Source organism: Vanderwaltozyma polyspora, genomic scaffold (assembly GCF_000150035.1).
Source record: "Vanderwaltozyma polyspora DSM 70294 KpolScaffold1050 genomic scaffold, whole genome shotgun sequence".
NCBI lineage: Eukaryota > Fungi > Ascomycota > Saccharomycetes > Saccharomycetales > Saccharomycetaceae > Vanderwaltozyma > Vanderwaltozyma polyspora.
Genome location: NW_001834691.1, coordinates 122,299 through 142,433, shown reverse-complemented (window position 1 = coordinate 142,433; position 20,135 = coordinate 122,299). Strand labels below are relative to the sequence as shown.

Sequence of the window (20,135 nt, the reverse complement as noted above, 5' to 3'; positions counted from 1 at the left end):
TGCGTTTCTTTTTTACTGATATATATTAGCCGATTGGGAAATACTATCAATGATGAGATGATGGTTCTTTCTTTTGTATTATAACTAATACACAATTTAAAAATATGATAATGGAGAGAACACAAAAATTAGATTCAATGATGATAATAGCATTGGCTATTTATATTGTTCCAAACTCATTAATCTCTTGATCAGATCGGACATCTCAAAACTTAGCTTACTATTAACTACGATCAAAAGAAACGCTTCTGGTGGGAACATACTTTCCCTCCCCCATGCCCCCCACAGAATAGAAGATACAGTTCCTAGAGCTACTGGGAAACACATTAGCACTTCAGAAATAGCACATTGCAAAACCTCACCTCATCCGACAACCTTTCCCAACCTCTTTGCTTCAAGCCATCTCTCTTACAGGTAATTAACATTATTAATTTCAATTACTCAGTTTATTTTATATCGGTTTCGAACCACGCTTCTGCGATGGTTTCTTCGGAAAAAAGAAAAGTTTGCCATATTATAAAAAGAAAAAACGAGCTTAGTAAAACAGTAATAAACCTCAAGAATGTTGAGATTTCGAGACTGAATTCGAGAAGATTTGACGTGTTTGTAGAAGAGATGGACATCTTTGGAGGATTTCCTCGAGCAATGATGCAGACTAGTTCTCTGTGAACCGTTTGAGGTACTGTGATTTGGATGAAGTCAGTGATGGGACCTGTGGCAGAGACGAAAATAGCTTTTTAGCATTAGTAAGTTTAAAAGCAACAACGAGATATTAGCTATAATGTCATTGGAACGAAGTTATTGGTTGAGCTTTTGGGAGGGATGTAAATGGCATTACGTGAAGCTAATTATGGGTTTGTGTTCAATGACAATGGTTTATGGTTTTGTTTAGCTTTTTGGGATTTTTTTTTTGTACACGATGTGCAGTTCGTAGGTACAGTCTTTCCTTTTGAATTATATTATTCTGCTTTTTTTTTGACTTTTGCTACTCAAAAGCTTTTGTAATCGATGCCTGTTGGATCGTTTAGGTCAACTGTTAGCGAAAATAGACATTTGACACACCAATCCCATTCCACTGCTAACCCCGTTTTATTTCTTGTAATGTTATTGCTCTTTAATTGAGTTTTAAATCGTTTCACTTGGGTTGCCTTATTAGATATCAAAACATATGCCGGAACCACAGGGTTCTCATCTTCACCTTCATCTCCTTCTTGGCTTGGTGAAGCTCGGTTTAGCTTAAGCTCTTGAATGGTAAACTTGTTAGATACGACGTTCACCGTTTCGATGCCATGTACTTTTAGGATAGATGTAATGGCATTAATACCTCCGGGGATATCACTGACTATGTTAATATGTCTGATTTTTGCCCTTTCGAATAGTTTGGTTCCTAATGCTGATTTCTTTTGGATTGTTGTGATATCGATATCAGGTATCGTAAACTGGCTTAGATCGAATTCTATGCTAGCTGGTTTTCTATGGTGGATTCTGTCTAATATGGCCATTACAAAATCAGGCAGTAAGGCATTTTGCAAAGGTGTGAAACTTAGACTCTTGAGAAACTTGACTGTTCTGAGCTTCTTCGGGGCGATAATCGTATTTAATTGATACATCTCATCGACTTCGTTATAAATATAAATACCTATCAATCTTAAGATAACTAAATCAATTTCATTTATTTTATCCAAACAGCCAGTGCAAACAGCTCTAATATTGTAGATATTCTCTTCAGTCGACTGGCTCCCATCCATACATCTTAAAACTCGATCCAAGGTATCTTTGTCTAAAACATCAGTTAAAATGGTTATGGCATTGGTGAGATTATCAGCGCTTGTTCCCGGTATACCTGTTATTGAACCTTCAATGTTAGCTTGTGATTTGGCACGTTTAGAACTTCTTGTTCTTTCTTCAACTTCGTGCTTGATTGATTGTGACCTAGTATGTCTTGACCTCTTACCCTGAGTTAATCTGCTTTCATTGGAAACATCACTATGTCCTGAATCTCTGTCTACCGATTCTACTACTGAAACTGATTCAAGAAATGACAAGTTAGCAGATGCGTCTGTAACTAAAGATAATGGGGAATCGCTTGCCAAATACTTTTGAGATTCAACTGGAATCTCAGAAGTATTTGATGGTTCTTCATTTATTAGTATTTGATCTGAACTCACAATAAATTCATCATTTGACTTTTTTTCAACTTCTAACGATTTAGTGAAAGTTTCTTCTAATAATGGAGCACTTGATGCATCGAATGTGCTTTTAACATTTTCAGGTTTAGACTCTTCTATTGAAATGATTTCTACTTGTTTTACAACTACTTCTTTTTCAATTGAAGGCTTTTCTTCTCCATTAATGTGCATTTCATTATTTGTAACTTCTTTAGTTCTTCTCTGAATTAACTCTTCATTTGATTGTGGTATCACTTCTGCACCAGTGATGTAAATAGCATCTTTTGCTGAAACTTCTCCCATTTTTCCCTGTTTTACAATATCTTTCGAATGTTTAATTTGTTCATCACTTTTTAAATCATCTCTGCTTTTTGTAGGGCTTTGAACTGTTTGAATGTCAATTTCAGTATCAAGTGAGACATATTTCACTTCATCCTTTTCTGGTTCCTCTGTTTTGTTTATTGTATTATTAAGTTCATCATTATATATTTCAATTATTTCTTCATGGATCACATCATTTGAATTTTCTTCTGTCTGACTACCCAGTTCAGTTGCAACATACTTCGGACTCTGAGAAGAGATATCTTCAACTTTAGATGATTCTTTTGACAACTCAGTTACTGCATCAGATTCTACATTTGGAGCAGGACTAGCTAAAGTACGGTTTTGTCCTAATGCACCTATGAATGATTCAGGAACAATATAGTTTCTAAATAATTTTGGATCTAGCTTTTTATTAGCTTTATAACATTCTTCTAGCCAATTTGGTCCCACAATTATCAACTTATCTCCCCATTTCTCTGCTGTTTTATATTTCATTCCTTCTGGAATACCATAAACTAAACAATTGTTAATATGTGATAGTGTCGCAGTAGTCACTCCTCCTAACGCATTGGTTAACGTCTTGATATATGTCCTTTGAGGTCCAAACAGATTTGTATATGTTAGAATAAGTTCATCTTTATTGAATACTGATTTCTTATAAGGATGGTACATTATATTTTCAGGTTTCTGGAATTTCTTTAAATTCAAAAGATAAAAGAGCCATGATACATTCCCTAGAGAACAATTTTTTGATGAGGCTGTCTTATATTCTTCTGTTCCTTCTTGATATCCCATGAAATGGCAATTACTAGAGAGTAAATTAATTTCAGATTCATCTAATATTAAACCTCCTCTAGAAGTGATGATTTCTGTTATGATATTTATTATTTTTTTATCAGAAGATACATCTTTTCCAATTAGGAAAGAATGTCCCGACATAAACTTGTCCACTGTCGATGTATGATCAGCACTGTGCCTATTCAATATCTTCCATATTGATTCTAATCTCTCCTTAGCTGTACCTATACTATCCATGGGAGAAATAAAATGGTCTCTTTCTAAAACATGTCTGTTCTGCTTGAAACATGCAATTAACCACGTTGGAAATACGAATTGAACTCTTATATCGTGTTTATACCCTAAAACTGTCAAAAGTGCAGGATCATTGGGCATTGTAGTAATTATATGAGTAGTTGTATTGGTAATACCTTCCGAATAGTTCCCACCTAAATATGTTATAAGTTCTCTATAAAATAGTCTCTCAGAGTTATCGAAATCATGTTTGGAGATATATATCAAACTGTTTCTCAAAAAATGGTCTTTATTTGGTGAAAATATTGAAACTCTAGATAACCTACCTGCTGATAAGCTCGAATGTATCCAATCTGGTGTCACTACAGGTACTAAGAAGTCTGCAGTAATAGTTTCATAAAATGCAAAATCAATCGTATTTGAAATAACAAAATGGAATATTACATCGCCATAACGATCTATAAACTGTTTTGAATCTAACTTGGTACCAGAATCACTCTCTTCTCCATGATTTTTGTATATTTCACATCTATTCGATGAGTTTTCATTGAGCAGCCTTATAAGTTCACTAACTGATTCATCTGATGCCTCATCCTCCTGGATGACCAAGAAATTGAGGTTTGTGAACAATTCGCCTCCCATTTCGACCAATTGTAGTTATCGTGGTTACCAACTGGTTTATTCTCTTGGTATTCTTCCCGAAACCCAGCTATTAATCAGGTTCTGTATATATTAAATTATAAATAAGATTAAATACGCGAAATATTTCAATGTGTCAACCTCATCGCAACTGAGCCCAGACTTAATTCAATTGATAAATCGATCCCCAACGGCAATTAATCAGTTCATTATACCTGATAGTTGCCGGTTATCTGTTTTCTTTCCCCAGGTTCAATATGTTAAGAATTCGTTATTTAACATTATCTTTCTAGATAGACATTATATAAATGGATGAAAGCTATGTATTGGATGAGTAAAGTTAAGACCAGGAAATACCATTAGATATTTGCCAAAAAATATGTCTTGACGTTCTCGTTTGCAGCTACATCTACAGGTTTGAGACCTGAAGGGTCTTCAATTTGATAGTCAGCATTATATTTATTAACCAACAACACAGCAATATCAGCATGGCCTTCAGCCAATGCATGGTGTAGAGGAGTCCAACCTTGGAAATCCTTTGCATTCACAGGACTATTCTTATCACAGAGCAATTCAACTAAAGCCATTGACCCAACTGAAACAGCTCTATGTAGAGGTAACTGTAATTTTTTATCCTTCACCCTAACAGAGGCACCATTATCCAAAAGAAACTTCACAACGTCGTTATGCTTCTTGGAAACAGCTAAGTGTAAAGCGGTGACTCCTTGAGCTGTAGGTAAACCCAAATCTGGAGCAACATCTCTCTCATACAACATTTTTACAATATTCAAGTTCCCAACAGAACAAGCAATATGGAAGGGAGTCCAACCAGAATTATCACTTAACTGATCTATATCAATTCCCTTCATGTTGTCAAGCAACAAACGCACAATGGGTTCATATTGGAACGATACAGCCCAATGTAAACCAGTTCTTCCATCTAAATCCACCTTAGTCACATCCTGTGGTGATTGCTCTAAAAATTCCTGTACTTTCTTCAAATCATTGTCCATGCAGGCAGATTGCAATTGGAATACCTTATCACTATCCATCTTGTACTAATCCTAAAACTCAATTCAATTATACCAATCTCTTTATCAATAACAGAATAGATCTCTCTGTTAACCCTTGCTCCTCGCTCAACAACTTTTCTTGTAGAAACGACCAGAACTCCAATCAAAATACAATAAACACCGTATGCAAGCGTTACCAGTCTTAAATACAATCCTAATCCACTGTTTCAGACCAATCTGGGTTATTGTAACGCAATAAATAAATCAAAAAGGGTGAATCTCTCACTCTCACGTGATGTCGTGAATTTTTTAATAAAGGTGAAGTTCCCAAATTGATCCTTTAAATTAAGCCAATTGAAAAATATCCAAATGGTAATAGTCTTAAGTTTTATATATAAAAGAGATTAATAAAAATTTTTATAAAGGTTTATAATTGGGTAGAGAGGGGTTTAATTGTAACTCAGGTGTTGTTTATTTTATTGACTATAATTTTTTTTGTATAGTTGGTGTTTTTTTATTATCAGGAGAAAAGTGGGAAAGAAGACTATAGCTTATTAAGAATCTATAATGAGTAGAAATCCAGGTGACTTTCAAAAATTTGCAAAGGCTTTTCAACAGCAGTTATCTAGAGTCCAACAAGCTAACCGTGGTGGTTCTGGTGGACGTGGTGGTGCTCCTAATGGTGCATTTGCAGGGTTAGGTGGGTTGCTTTTATTAGGTGGTGGTGCTTTATTTTTCAATTCTGCTTTATTTAATGTCGATGGTGGTCATAGAGCTATTGTTTATTCACGTATTGGTGGTGTTTCTTCAAAAATATATAATGAAGGTACTCATTTTGTGTTGCCTTGGTTGGAAACTCCTGTTGTCTATGATGTGAGAGCTAAACCTCGTAATGTGGCCTCTCTGACAGGTACCAAGGACTTACAAATGGTGAACATTACTTGCAGAGTGTTGTCTAGACCTGATGTTTCTCAGTTACCTACTATTTACCGTACTTTGGGTCAAGACTATGACGAAAGGGTCTTGCCTTCAATTGTCAATGAGGTTTTGAAAGCCGTAGTAGCACAATTCAATGCTTCTCAATTAATTACGCAAAGAGAAAAAGTTTCGAGATTAATTCGTGAAAACTTGGTCAATCGTGCTGGTAGGTTCAACTTGATACTAGACGATGTCTCAATTACCTATATGACATTTTCTCCAGAGTTCACTAATGCTGTTGAAGCTAAACAAATTGCTCAACAAGATGCTCAAAGAGCTGCATTTGTTGTAGATAAGGCTAAACAAGAGAAGCAAGGTATGGTCGTCAAGGCACAGGGTGAAGCTAAATCTGCTGAATTGATTGGTGAAGCCATTAAGAAATCTAAGGATTATGTGGAATTAAAGAGATTGGACACTGCCAGAGAAATTGCTGATATCTTGGCCAAATCTCCAAACAGGGTCGTCTTAGATAACGAATCTTTGTTATTGAACACATTGTCTGATACTAGAAACAGAAAATAAATATTCTAATGGAACCTTAATTATATCTTATTTTTTTTACTTATGCTTTTATTTTAGGTCAACCAGAAATCAAAAATCAAAAATCAAAAATCCCATGCAATTTGTATATAAGAACGTGTTAATAGTATAGAATAATATTTTTTTTATTCAATATATATAATTGAGGACAATGAATCCAACGGGTTCATTACTATTTTATATCGTATCAATATAATAATGATGATGATGTTAACTATATTAACTATTGACAAAGGATCTATATATGTGAACTTTCCATCATAAAAATGACGATAATGCAAAACGTACGTATCTAGGTATTCTCAAAGAGGATTAAAATTTGTGAGTCTCATGAACAAAAAAGGAATAGACGGTATTCAGGGCAGTGGTTATATGGTCCCATGCTATATTATATTTTCCTTTATATATTCATGTTAATTTATTTATTTTTTTTCTTGTAATATCTTCTTTGGAATAATTCATTAAAAATGCAATCATGAAATGGCGACGGTCATTATACTGATAGGTCACTATCTGAGTGCTCTATATCAATATCACCATCTCTGTCCACTTTCAGGACTTTGAAACTCATTTGTTCTTCTGGATCTTCGTCATCACTTTTCTTAGTGAAAGCTAGCTTAGTAGGATTTGATCTTATCTTACACAAAACAGATTGATAATCATTCAGCTTTTGCGAACATGGTGACAAGATACTATCAGTTGGTGATGCAAACTTGGTTCTCAATTTCAATTCCAATTGTTTCTTCTGTTGTCCATCTATTGGCTTCTTAAATATCGATTTATGAAGGGGAACTCTAGACTTCAATTTCCCATGTCGACGAAACACATTATTTTCAATCCCAGTAGAAAAAGAAGAACCTCCAGTTTTCTTCGACACTTCAGTATTACTATTTTTACTCAATACACTTTTACAATCCTTTATATTCGTAATATCATTCAATGCCTCATTGCAACTTGCTGTCTGTTTGCAGTCAATCTTGTCGTTTACACTGCTGCTCGTCGTCATGGTACTGTACTCAAGTCTCGCCGTCTCGACTTGAATCTTGACAATACCTTGGCAAAGAACTAATTTGTAACCTCATATATATATGTCTATATATATAGATTAGTTCCATCATAAAAGATTCGTTTCTATCCTTTGATCTGCCAATTCCTATCCCCCCTCTCCCAATTTCCTCCCCGTTTCAACATCAATCTCAGATGCTGCTCCTACAAACAAGGAATCCCTCAAAGTATAGACAAATAGCCCCTGTAACCCTTCCAGATCCTCACAATAGCCCACTTCTGACTACGATCTTTACGTATTTTGTGAATATTTCAGGTTTAACTTTCGATGGGCTTTACCGTTTTACCCTATTTACATGTTTCCTAATTTGGAAATATTATTGATCCGTTATACTGTCCGGGTGTTAACTATGTGATTTGGTATAGCGTACCATGGATGGTCCGGACACCATGTCAAGTTTGAGGTTCAACAAGTAAAACGATGATGAAACTAATTGAATCATCGATACGTATGAGATGGTGAGGTAAGTTCTATTGTATTATCCTTGTCTGTTGATGTTTCGTCTTACCAGATGATTCTTTGTGGGAATTGTTCTGAGTTCCAAGAGAATGGATGTTTGATGAAAACTAGTATTGTAAAAACATTGATTGCAGCAAACCATAAAAACTCAAACGACAGTCTTCTTGTTGAGCCTATAGTGACAGCAGGAGTTCCTTCTGGAGCAGGTACTAGTTCTGAAATAATTGGTTCTGCGGTACAAGTAACGAATATTCTCCAGAAATAATATGGAAGGATATAGTAACGAGGTTCAAATAATGGAGATGGGATTAATGTAATCATTGTGCATAAGATCAGAGCAGTCCATGATATGTGTGTCAATTGAATTGGTAGTTCAATTGGCTCCTTTACTGGAAGTGGCATAATTGGATGGAATGTCATTTCACTTGGTCTTAGTACTTCCAAATATGTAAAGATTGAAAAATGGTATACTGGTGCCATTAAAACGTATTTAAACAACCTTCTAGGGTTGCCTATGATTCTCTTAAATAGGTAAAATGTAAAATGCCTATTGTCTGCTAGTAGAAAAGGATGCACTTTAGTGAAAAATCTTATGGTCAGCATTATTCCAATAATCTCAATAAAACATTGGAATTGTTTTACCTGCCAACGAGTTCTATAATTTCTCAAGAAATTTCTTGAAAGCCATAATGGAAGACTGAAAAATGTAATGAATAAGAAACAATAAAATATTTGTACCAAATGAATGCCTGCGGAATGATTTGATTTATCACCAAGGGTAATAGATCTGTTCCAAATCAAATATATGAAAAACAGCACATAATTGATGAAATATGGTAGTACAATAGTTTCAAACTCATCAAAGGCATGGATTAGCAGTTTCAAATAGTTGTTTATAGTATGAGAATTGAACTTTTTGTTAATGGCTGCCCTACGTTCAATAGCAATTACCATAATAAAACCTGTCCAAATGATATTAGTCTGTCTAAACAGGCAACTAATCCCAGCAAATATACCACTCAACCATATACTAGTTCTTTCACCGAATGGCAAAGTCAATACGAAGTTCAACGATTGCAAGATGAAAATAGTAGACCAGACATCGGTGTAGTATAGATAATAATATGTAGTCATCAATGGGAAACACATTAGAGTAATTGGCCAAAACCCAATTGCATTGAACAAAAATAAAGGTCTTAGAACGACAATTGGCAACACAACAATACCACCGATTAAATTAACTAACCTCAGAATAGTTAAAGTACTCCAAGAGGTGAAAACTCTAAAAATATGGTAATTCAACCAACCTAAGATATACAATCCTGGTGGGGTTGTAATCTTAGGGTCCCAAGTAAACCAATCGTTCTTAATATACTTGATAGTTTGGTTTACATGGAAAAACTCATCAATGAATAAATATGGTACGACTCTAGTTGTTAAGTACCTAAATGTTAATAGAAATGCAATAACTAAAATAGGATAACTCACTAAATTCATAAAAAACCCAGTAACAACCTCTTGTTGTAAGTTCCTCTGAATCCCAGGTGCAATCATTTGAATTGACTCTTCAATTTCAAGAACTTCATCATTTTCGGTTTTACCACTACCATTACCACTATTATTCGACATTATCTCGACTAATTTCTATCCGTTTTTCTTGATTCAAAACTTCAACTAAACTAGAGAATAACAACAATAAATTCAATCCAACAATAGATCCAAACCTCGTCGATAACACTCTTGCTTCTTCCATTAAAATATCTTTCTATGTTGTATTAATTTCAAATATCAATAATTTTTCACTTTTTAATATAGCAAACATCAAATTGAAAAAAACACCATATTGATAAGAAGCAACTGTTATAACAAAGCAATAATATTGATAAAGACAGATAGGATTAAGGTGCTTGGAAGGGATCAATAGTTTAGCTACTTGGGAGTTAGTTTATGTTGACATTGATATTTGATTAGCGATGATTGTGATGCAGTTGCAGCAACAACTGCTGATTTGGGTTATATTTTGGTTAAACTATGCCACTGCATTAACGAACTTTACTTGGTCCAGTGATTCACCATCGATGGTTTATGCTCTTCGAGCACAGAGGGACGTTATGTCTAGTGCTACGATTGATCAGCTGCCACTGGTTGGTGTTGATGTTGGTCGTGTATTCATCAATGGGATGGTGATTGAAAATAAAGATGAGGATGAGGAAGATGAGGATTTGCTGGTCATGTTGGAATCATTGTTAGAGGCAGGAGTACAAGCTCTAAGTGTAGATGTGGAATATAAAGATGAAATCTGGGTAGTTGGGAACTCTACTATTGCCTTCGATGATTTCCTCTTGACAGTACGGGATTTTTTAGATGGAACCAATACAGATCTTTCAGCAAATATATTAATGGTAATGTTAAGGATCCAGCCGAACTCATCAGATTATGGTTCTCCCAGCACGTTTAATAATTATACTCACGGCTACAATTACTCAGATATTAGTGATTATAACAAGGACGATATTGGCGATGCTTCCGACATAGAAGCTCTTATATATTCAAATATTGGCCGGTCATATATATACTCCCCAGAAGATTTGGTTGATGATAGAAACAAGAGTTATACATCAGATATTTATGGGTTAAACTCAGTAAATGGATGGCCTACTTTATCACATTTTCTCTATCAGAAGAGGAAGAGAGTCTTATTTACAGAATTGACTACTGAGATGCCTTACAATACATCTTCCCTTCTTTTCAACAAAACAATATTACACTTAGATGGGGGGAATATAGCTATTAGTTGCCCAACTTCAAATAGTGAACTTACAGAACTTTCGCTAGTTGCGTGGAGATTTATAGAAAACGAATTTACAGATGATTCTGTTCGATCTTACGTGGATTGTGGATATTCGCCTATTATTGCTAACAAATACAATCAAAATAATATAACACACTTATTAAACTTGACTCAATCTGCATTATTATGGTCTTGGGAAGTTGGACAACCTTCAACAAATGAAAAGAAAAACTCAGACACTTTGGAAGCATATAATTGTGTTTCCTTTGTTTATACAGCAAATAACTATTCGGCTTACTGGAAAGTAGAAAACTGCTATGACGAAAAGAAGGGTTTATGTGAAGCAAAAACGGATTTATTTTCATATATAGTATCAGAAAATGTCGATAGTTATTTCAATTTTGACAGTTTTGACGGTTCAAATTGCCCCGATGGATTTGATTTTTCAATCCCAAAGACACCTTTGGAACAACTTGCAGTTATAAATTATTTAAGACTTCGAAATTCATCAGATACTGAAATATGGATCGATTTGAACTCAATCTCGGTCAATAATTGTTGGGTTACTGGTGGTCCTTACGCTACATGCCCATATGAAACAGTAATGTCAAGAAGAAATTTTACTAAAATGATAACGCCAGCTTCAATAACTTCATTTGGATTGCTAGTACTAGTCACATGTTTGAATCTACTAAGTCTTCCAATTCATGATAACAGAAGTAATTGGAGGCGTATGATAAACAAACTGTCAAGAAATGAATTTGACGGTGTTCCTGCATAATTAAAAATACTCATTTTCAGCATTGCATTAGTATGTATATATAATATATATAATACCACATAAAATTAATAATTAAAAATATCATCATATAGAATATAAAAATCATACATACTTCATTCACTAGAAATCTGCTATCTACATACATCATAAGCTTAAGGGTGATCAAATTTGAGGTTTATTTGCTGGTCTTGCAAAACGTAAAACTCTCCTTGTTAACCTTCTACGTTTGAATTGATCATCAACCAAATATTGCCCACTAATAGTCAAGTTTAATCCTCTTTCCTCACTCCATTTTTTAGCGTTTGGATCAACTTCCCATGGAGCATTTTCGTCAAAATACCATGTTCTTGGCGGCTCAATATCCTTTAAATTATCCACACCTGGGGGTGGTTGTTGTAATTTCCTATACTGATCATGTGGATCAAAGACTTGATTTGAAAATTTATAGAATTTCCAATGGTGTGGAGTTATTCCTTGTTCCAAAATTTCGAAAATTTCAACATGTTTAACTTCTGGTTTTTCATCCAAAATTACGTCGTATCTTTCTTTCTTCTCTAAAGCCTTCCTACCCTCTTCTACTTTATCTGATTCCATCAATTTTAGAAGGTGTTCTCTAATATTTGGATGTATGCAAATTAATATCAGCCAAGTATTAAAACTAAAAAAAAAGCTCCAGTTGATATATGGCGCTAATGCCCATAAGCAACCTGTAGCTAAAAAACATGTGAAAAAAAGAATTGTAGACCTTCTTTCATCTTTGAATCCTGCTGCACCGTAGATAAACTTATCAGTTGCCTGTGAAACTTGGACTAAACTTGTAGTTATATTCTGTACATCCCTTAAATTCATCACTACAGCCATACTATGGCTAACACTATTTGTATCACTAAAGTTAGATGTAGCCCCAGAATCACCACTCTGAAGCTCATTTAAAGATTCTACCAAAGTATTGTTCGGATACCAAGCATTACTTGGACCACTGGAAGCAATATCTTCGAGTAATGACCTTCCATAAGATGTTCTGCTGGGATAGATAGCTCTGTGAAGGGGATGTCTATGGATATAACCGGGAATCATGACCATATACATCAATGTAACCAAAGGAAGTAACAGTAGTATTATTGGATTATAAAATAGCATGGTCATACTAATCAACAAGGTAACTGTACCTGATGGGTTTCTCCAGGTAATTAAACGAATCACTGTTTCTTGCATATCAAACATTGCGGTCATTTTTGAGCCTAATTTACCCATGTTTCTACCTAATGTAGACGCTGATATTGGTTGATGTTTCTTCAAATCTGGTGATAAAACCCTTTCAGAGAACTGTTCTCTTTCAGGTAACTTCTCAGGTACAATTTTGCTAATTAATTTATCAACAAATATATCCAAAAAGTGCTCCTTAGGTTGATGTTCACCCTTAAGAGACCCATCACCTTCAGGCAACGAAGTAGAAGGAGGGGTATCCAACTCATACTCTTGTTTAAAATTTTCATCTTTCCAAAAACTATCACTACTCTCAGATCCTTGATCAGATGAAGCATCAGTCGAAGCAGATTTATCGCGTTTGTACTTTTCAATAGAAGCATTTATTAATGAAGCAGTAATGGTGTGAATTAGATCTCTATTGGAATTAGAAGCAGTGTCCTCTATCTCATTCACTATTAGAGAATCGACAATTTTTTCATACCTCCTAGTGAAAAAATGTCGTATCAATCCCTTTTCACTTACCTCAGACATTATAAACCAAATTCTCTCTCTCCTTCTTTCTTATAACCTATAACTATTAAATATTGAGTATCTAATTGCAATCCTAAACTACCCTTAGACTAAAAAATCAACTCTATTCAAGTTCTTTCTATCATATTTAAAGAGTATTAACGATACTTTCTTGTTAGTAATGTTTTTTTATGTGTGCTTTTTATATCGATGCCCTTAATCGATATCGATGACTTTAAGTCTTTTTTTTTTTGATATTTGTCACGTGATTGGTATCATTTTATAATCGAACCGAAAGGACTACAAGACAGAGACAGACCAGATTCGGTTTGCCAGCTGGCAATGATGGATAATAAACTACAAAGGACACACTTCTTTCAGGAATTGTCATTGTTGGATAGTGATATTATGAGTTTGGATTGGTTGAATTGTTATTAAATTATTGTTAATCGAGTATAGTTTGATTCTGATATTATATAGAATTTTATTAAAATATAGGACTTTTGTGAAATATATATATTTATGTAACTAGTGAAAAATAGGATGATATGATCATAGATCTTTTAGTATACTTGATAAATAGTGGCACTCGTTGGCTTCAATGTTGTTAGATGATCCTTACTCAATACTTATGTTTATGTTTATGTGAATGGGGACTGAGAGAGTTAGTTAGTGGGGTCATCTTATTAGGTGTCCATTGTTAGTGCTAATTCCTTCTATATATTCAATGATATTTGAGCCGTATAGCCCTGTTTCTTGTGCTTCCTGTATTGTTGACTCTTTGTCGTTCCACAGTTCGTAAAATCTAATGGTTTCATCATTGGTGGCGACACAGATAGATGTGAAGTTAGGTGATGCCACTGCGCTTAGAACTCTAAATGGTACCGGTGACCTCACTTGTAGTATTGGCTCTAGCTTAGGGTACGAATACAACGTCACTAATACTGGGTTTTCAATTTCACCGAATCCGAATGTCGCTACAATCTGTTTATATCTGGTAGACCAGATAAGAGAAGTTATTTGACCTGAAGTAAAGATCTCTCCTAATAATGTCCCTGTTCTTGCATGCCAAAACTTGATTGTTCTATCTTTGCTTCCACCTCCGGTAGCTAATAAGGATTTAGACCATGGGCAAAATGCTACGGCTTTGACTGCAGCCTTGTGAGATAAAGTATGTAACAACTTTGGCGCTGTAATATCTTCTAGTGACCATACAGTGCACGAGTTATCATTTCCTCCCACTGCTAAAATATTACTTTTCTCGTTTAATGACATTCCTAGTTTTAAAGTTTTTAGAAATATGTTAAAAATTGTCAGTAAATTAAAATTCTGTTGAAATTTAAAATAACATAAAGCAAGTTAGAGTTAAAGGGTATCTAGAGAAAATAGTATTCAATACTTGAACATACCACAAACTTGTTGTGTTTGTGCTTGGAATTTAGTAACGTACTCCAGCTTCCAACAATACCTGTCATCATCACGTTTATCATTATCTTTGAAGTTGGGAGAATTTCTCCCAGAGTTTGAATAATAATTATCTGGTTCATTAAGTTCTAATTCTATTGAATTGGTCTGGTCCACCACTTTGATTAATGTCACATCGCCAGATTCTTCACCTATCAAAAATTGACAAGTAGGTGTATTTAAATACCATTCCACACAACTTATTCCCCTCAGCATTACAGATTGATATTCAAATAAAGGTTTTCCTGGGGATTCCAATGCTTTGAAATTTCGAAGACAACAATCTTGGTCAAACAACAATAGTCTTCCTTTCTTAGTCCCCACAACAAACAGGGAATTGTTTGGACAAAACGAAACACAAGTAACAAGATCATGTAAATTATGTAAGTATTCATGTTCGATAATAGGTATTGCACCTTGAGAATCTGACCAAATGTAAACTGAACAGCCAAGTCCCACTATGACGTTATTTGTAGTCTTTGACCAGGAAACTAAGTTTGAATAAAAATCATTTCTTAAGCATGGTGCATCTAGTACACGATAAGGTATATGTGACTTGATTCTCTTTGTAGGCCTCTTCGAGGAGATGTTTGAGACCAGTGATTTTGATTTTGACATTCTAAATTTCGTATTAGCCAAGTAGGACATTGCCTCTGTTGGCGGCAAAGTAGTAATCAAAGGGTCTATTTTCAATGGGTTGTAGCCCAGACTCTCTCTTGATGTGGATGATTCGTCGTTTAAATGTGTAAACACATAGACACGATCAGGAGAATGGAATCCCAAAGAATCAGCAATAAATTCCCTATGTATTTTCTCTTCAAAAGTCAACTTTGGTTTATTTTTATTTAGATGGTTATTTGAAAGGGGATTGTTACCATTATTTGGAATGTTAGTAGTAGTTGTATTATTGTTTGTGTTGTTATTATTATTATTATTGTTGTTGTTGTTGTTATTGTTATTAGTATTATTATTATGATTATTAGCAGTAGTAGTATTAGTAGTATTAGCATTGTTGTTGGCAGTAGCCGCAGTTGTGGTGGTAACAGCCCCTGACGAGCTCCCATTGTTGCTGCTACCAAACCCATCAGAAGAAGAATAGATGGTAGTGTTTGCAGTTGATATTCTCACAGCTTCATAATGACCAGTGCTTCTCAAATCGTGGAAAAATTCCGGAGACGACAACCTCTCAGGAGAAACAGACCTCTCGTAAACCTCTAAACTCCTCAAACTTGTCCTCAAAAACGTAGTCGATGTCTTATAAGCCTTCTGGGATGTAATACGAGGTATATACCTATCCCCATTTTTGCCGCCGAGCTTCCTCTTCATGATTTTTTTTTTGTTGTTGTCCTAGTAATTGAAATAACCCCAAATAAACAAACAAAACAAACCTAATAAAAAAATAATAGCACTCTATTCCTTGTCCAAGTTCAGAATATCAACCTCAACAGTCCCTGTATCAACCAATAATTAGCAATTAGTATTACCTTCCTTTTATTTTAAAACAAAATCCTGGTAAAGGTACTATATTATATTATTAAGCAAAAGATAAAGCAAAAAAAAACAGTTTCTAGTGTGTATATAAATACAGTCCTGGAAAAAACAAAATAAAACAACAGAAGGTGGGATTTCTTAAGGGCTAATCCTAACTAGCAAATATATGTGTGTGTGTGTATGGAAACCCTTCAAAACGAATGTCAACTAGTATGAATATGAATCTCTCTTTTAAAAACAATTGGATTAAAGTCTATAATGTTTAATAAATTTTGTTGTTTATCTTCAATAATTCAACTATTGAACAAGAACGAGTTGCTGATTGACTGCTGTTGAAAGTGGTAACCAAAGAGATAAATACTAAATATTATATAAAACTAGAGAAGAGAGAAAGAAATGGGTTTCGTGTATGTTCAAGTTTGATTCAATGTACTAGGATGGGATGGGATGGGATGAGAATGGGAATACAGAGTGATTATTTCATTTACAGTTAGTTATTAATAACCAACAATTGTCAGGAAAATGGTTATTGTTTGTGTGTTAGTTTGATTAATGTATTGCAAAAACCCTTGTTTAAATCAAAAAGAGACAATCACCTCACCAAAATCTTTTGCGGAAGAGGTTCCTCAAACTCGATGAGGTTGAGTAACACAGATTGTGATAAGATCACTCAGGCTTGCTGTTGAGGCTTGTTTTGTTTTTATAGAGGTTGAAAAGGTAGATGGTGGATGGGATGGGATGGGATGAGATGAGATGAGCTGTTTGTGCTGTGGCGGCGCTAGTAATAATTAAAGATTTTTCCCTTTTGGGACACAGTCACGTGAATATCACATGTGTGAATCATCCCCACCGCATATTTGAAACATTTTGGGCAGTTTCGTTCCATGGATCAGAGAGAGAGAGAGAGAGAGAGAGACCTACCTTCGATAATTAAATTCAATATTGATGGAGCCTTAAAGGGATCAGATTTGGTTTTAGAGTCCAGTTATTGAGTTATAAAGGGTTATAAGGATTGAATTTAACAGTACTCTTGTCTTCTCGTTACTGGTTAGTTTTTATTTGTTTGAATTTTGGGTCTTAAAACTCAGTTGTACGAACAAAAGTGTTATAAGGGAATCTATAATTGTTAAACTGTGATTTAAGGGTATCAGATTATACTCCAAGTAGAGAGATAGCAAAAAGAGAGATTACACGAGTCTATTTGTTTTATAGTAATTGGAAGTGTTTATTTGGTGATGAACATTAGACATGCTATTGTTGATAAACCACCTGTTAAGGCAGTCCGGTTTCTTAAGGTGAGTTTCAACCAGGATGAATCCTGTTTTAGTTGTGGGACTCAGGACGGATTTGTGGTTTTCAATTCAGATCCATTGACTTGTAAATTAATCAAAAAGTTTGACGATAAGGATAACAATGGTATTGGTCTCACAAGGATGCTTTACCGCACGAATTACACTGCGTTAGTTGGGGGTGGGAAAAAACCAAGATATCCACTAAATAAATTGATCATTTGGGATGATTTAAGGAAAACTGAGACTTCTGTACTGAAATTTATGTCTCCAGTGAAGGACGTCTTCTTATCAAGAGTTTATATTATAGTGGTGTTGGAAAATAGTATCGAGATTTTTTACTTCCAACCGACCCCTACCAGAATTTGCCCTTCTTTAGATATTTATCCTAATGGGATCGTGGATTTTGTCATGTCACAATCAAGGATACATAGAAGGAGATCCATAGAGATGGAGAACTCAGAATCGTCATCTTCGCTGCAAGGCATTTTAGCATTCCCATCGGCAAGAAGCGTGGGTCAAGTCCATATTACAAACCTATCTCAATTGAAACATAGTGACAGCAATCCTTCTGGAACACGACTTCTGCCAACATCAATCATAAAAGCACATAAATCAGCAATACGGATGTTGCGACTAAATCCTCAAGGTACTATGGTCGCAACTTGTTCGGTTCAAGGCACGCTAATTAGGATATTTAGTACTTTGAACGGTTCTTTACTCAGAGAGTTTAGAAGAGGCCTAGATCGAGCAGACATCTACGATATGGCTTTTAGTCATGGTGGTACAAAGCTTGCCGTAGTTTCAGACAAGCAAACGTTACACATTTTCCAAGTTTTATCATCTACACATCCTCAGAACAACGAAAGCACGATTACCAATAATAAACCTAATATGAATGATTCCTTCGATCATGGCAAGAACAAAGTTCACGCATTAAGAGATGTAATCCCCAACGTTTGGAAGCCAAAATATATAGACTCAATATGGTCTATGTGCAGCATTCATTTGACTAATCCATTGTTAAGAAGTAGCAGCAATAACGATAATGATCCAGATTTTTTACATGATAGATGTAAAATTGGATGGTGCCGGGATGCTACAGGATACACAAATGGAAACGTAGCTATTAATGATGATGATGAGGATAGTCTAATCTTAGTTTGGCAGAATAGAGGTATTTGGGAAAAATACGTTATTTTAGAAAAAGAAGAATCCAGCTATTCCACTTCAGAAACACTAAGAACTGAAAAACAAGATATTAAAAAATGGGATCTAATAAGAGAATCCTGGAGACAGATCTAGTAATTAAAGTCTCGATACCAAATCAATAATAATTTTCACTAAATTTTTACGTAACTTATATACAATTTTAATTTATTAAGCGGGAATATTTACATATGGGTAAAAATTTAAAATATGGGTGATTTTATCATTAAGTCAATCTTTCTATCAATACCTTTGAACCTATATCATTTTCTGTAATATATGCACCGTGGAAATTTCTTTTGAACCTTTCACATTCGGCTTCATTATTAAACGCCATATAATATAACGTTTTATATTTGAGGTCAGGATCAAAATATAGCTTGAAACAATGCTTTATATCATAGAACCAAAAACGGTCCATTACTTCATCTGAACTCTGTTTATCTGGTAAATTCCATACCAATGCTGATTTTGCTTCTACAGGTTTTATAAGTGACTGTAAATCTAAAAGATTCATGCCATCCATCTTTGAACCAAAATGAAGGGTCTCACATTTAATTGCAGCACCATATAACCCACCTGAATTATAAGCTGCTAATAGATTATTTACATATCTTCTATAGGAGTTGCTAACCGCATCCATGTCTTTATTTACAACTTCGAAGCGAACCTTTGCTTTATTTATTCTTGATGCTTTAGTATTTTCATAATAATATCGCAGTGATTTCTGATCTTTAAACAATAGAAGATAATTGTCTTTAAAATGAAAATACCTATGATCCCTCATTTTTGCTAAGTCAAAATTTTTTCCAATCGAATTAATTAATTTAACCCTATCTGGAGGGATAAATGTACTTTCAGGTAATATCTCCAAGAAATTGTTCTTTGTGAGTGCTGAATTATATGATCTGTATTTCAATATTTGTGAGTCTCCAGAGTAAGTAGCTTTAGAATCAATCTTAATTACATTTTCAGCAACTGGACGAGTCCCAATGATATTACCCTTTTTCATATGTGCAAAGACCTTTTTAATAACAGCCTTCTCGCTCATTTTTTGCCCCAGACAAATAAGATATGGAAGTCACCCTAAAAATTGAACGTCTAATATAATGATAAATATCCTCTTCATTCAAACCTAACAATTTCAGCTAAAAACAAAATCTAATCCACAA

At 34.6% G+C, this 20,135-nt stretch overlaps 9 protein-coding genes and 1 further gene across 9 annotated transcripts, besides 3 other annotated features; 3 read left to right on the top strand and 7 right to left on the bottom strand.

Moving 5' to 3' along the window:
* Positions 1-989: 989 nt before the first annotated feature.
* On the bottom strand, positions 990-4,166 carry RTT107 (Rtt107p; the record flags this gene model as incomplete). Its single annotated transcript, XM_001647013.1, has 1 exon — positions 990-4,166. One exon carries the CDS (start codon positions 4,164-4,166, stop codon positions 990-992), a length of 3,177 nt encoding a protein of 1,058 aa, XP_001647063.1.
* A 356-nt stretch (positions 4,167-4,522) lies between these two features.
* Positions 4,523-5,215, bottom strand: NAS6 (Nas6p; the record flags this gene model as incomplete). Its single annotated transcript, XM_001647012.1, has 1 exon — positions 4,523-5,215. One exon carries the CDS (start codon positions 5,213-5,215, stop codon positions 4,523-4,525), a length of 693 nt encoding a protein of 230 aa, XP_001647062.1.
* Positions 5,216-5,743: 528 nt separating this feature from the next.
* PHB2 (prohibitin subunit PHB2) lies at positions 5,744-6,676 on the top strand (the record flags this gene model as incomplete). Its single annotated transcript, XM_001647011.1, has 1 exon — positions 5,744-6,676. One exon carries the CDS (start codon positions 5,744-5,746, stop codon positions 6,674-6,676), a length of 933 nt encoding a protein of 310 aa, XP_001647061.1.
* Positions 6,677-7,187: 511 nt separating this feature from the next.
* On the bottom strand, positions 7,188-7,700 carry BNS1 (Bns1p; the record flags this gene model as incomplete). Its single annotated transcript, XM_001647010.1, has 1 exon — positions 7,188-7,700. One exon carries the CDS (start codon positions 7,698-7,700, stop codon positions 7,188-7,190), a length of 513 nt encoding a protein of 170 aa, XP_001647060.1.
* A 564-nt stretch (positions 7,701-8,264) lies between these two features.
* On the bottom strand, positions 8,265-9,848 carry DIE2 (dolichyl-P-Glc:Glc(2)Man(9)GlcNAc(2)-PP-dolichol alpha-1,2- glucosyltransferase; the record flags this gene model as incomplete). The annotated part of the gene is made up of 1 exon (XM_001647009.1): positions 8,265-9,848. The coding sequence occupies one exon, from the start codon at positions 9,846-9,848 to the stop codon at positions 8,265-8,267; it is 1,584 nt and encodes a 527-aa protein (XP_001647059.1).
* Positions 9,849-10,192: 344 nt separating this feature from the next.
* Positions 10,193-11,791, top strand: MTC6 (Mtc6p; the record flags this gene model as incomplete). The annotated part of the gene is made up of 1 exon (XM_001647008.1): positions 10,193-11,791. The coding sequence occupies one exon, from the start codon at positions 10,193-10,195 to the stop codon at positions 11,789-11,791; it is 1,599 nt and encodes a 532-aa protein (XP_001647058.1).
* A 162-nt stretch (positions 11,792-11,953) lies between these two features.
* On the bottom strand, positions 11,954-13,531 carry PEX28 (Pex28p; the record flags this gene model as incomplete). The annotated part of the gene is made up of 1 exon (XM_001647007.1): positions 11,954-13,531. The coding sequence occupies one exon, from the start codon at positions 13,529-13,531 to the stop codon at positions 11,954-11,956; it is 1,578 nt and encodes a 525-aa protein (XP_001647057.1).
* Positions 13,532-14,188: 657 nt separating this feature from the next.
* Positions 14,189-14,869: a sequence feature (similar to hypothetical protein; correction of possible frameshift sequencing error~similar to Saccharomyces cerevisiae AMA1 (YGR225W)).
* Positions 14,189-16,300, bottom strand: Kpol_1050p56 (the record flags this gene model as incomplete).
* Positions 14,871-14,903: a sequence feature (similar to hypothetical protein; correction of possible frameshift sequencing error~similar to Saccharomyces cerevisiae AMA1 (YGR225W)).
* Positions 14,906-16,300: a sequence feature (similar to hypothetical protein; correction of possible frameshift sequencing error~similar to Saccharomyces cerevisiae AMA1 (YGR225W)).
* Positions 16,301-17,700: 1,400 nt separating this feature from the next.
* HSV2 (phosphatidylinositol-3,5-bisphosphate binding protein HSV2) lies at positions 17,701-19,059 on the top strand (the record flags this gene model as incomplete). The annotated part of the gene is made up of 1 exon (XM_001647006.1): positions 17,701-19,059. One exon carries the CDS (start codon positions 17,701-17,703, stop codon positions 19,057-19,059), a length of 1,359 nt encoding a protein of 452 aa, XP_001647056.1.
* Positions 19,060-19,189: 130 nt separating this feature from the next.
* On the bottom strand, positions 19,190-20,014 carry PET54 (Pet54p; the record flags this gene model as incomplete). The annotated part of the gene is made up of 1 exon (XM_001647005.1): positions 19,190-20,014. One exon carries the CDS (start codon positions 20,012-20,014, stop codon positions 19,190-19,192), a length of 825 nt encoding a protein of 274 aa, XP_001647055.1.
* Positions 20,015-20,135: the final 121 nt, after the last annotated feature.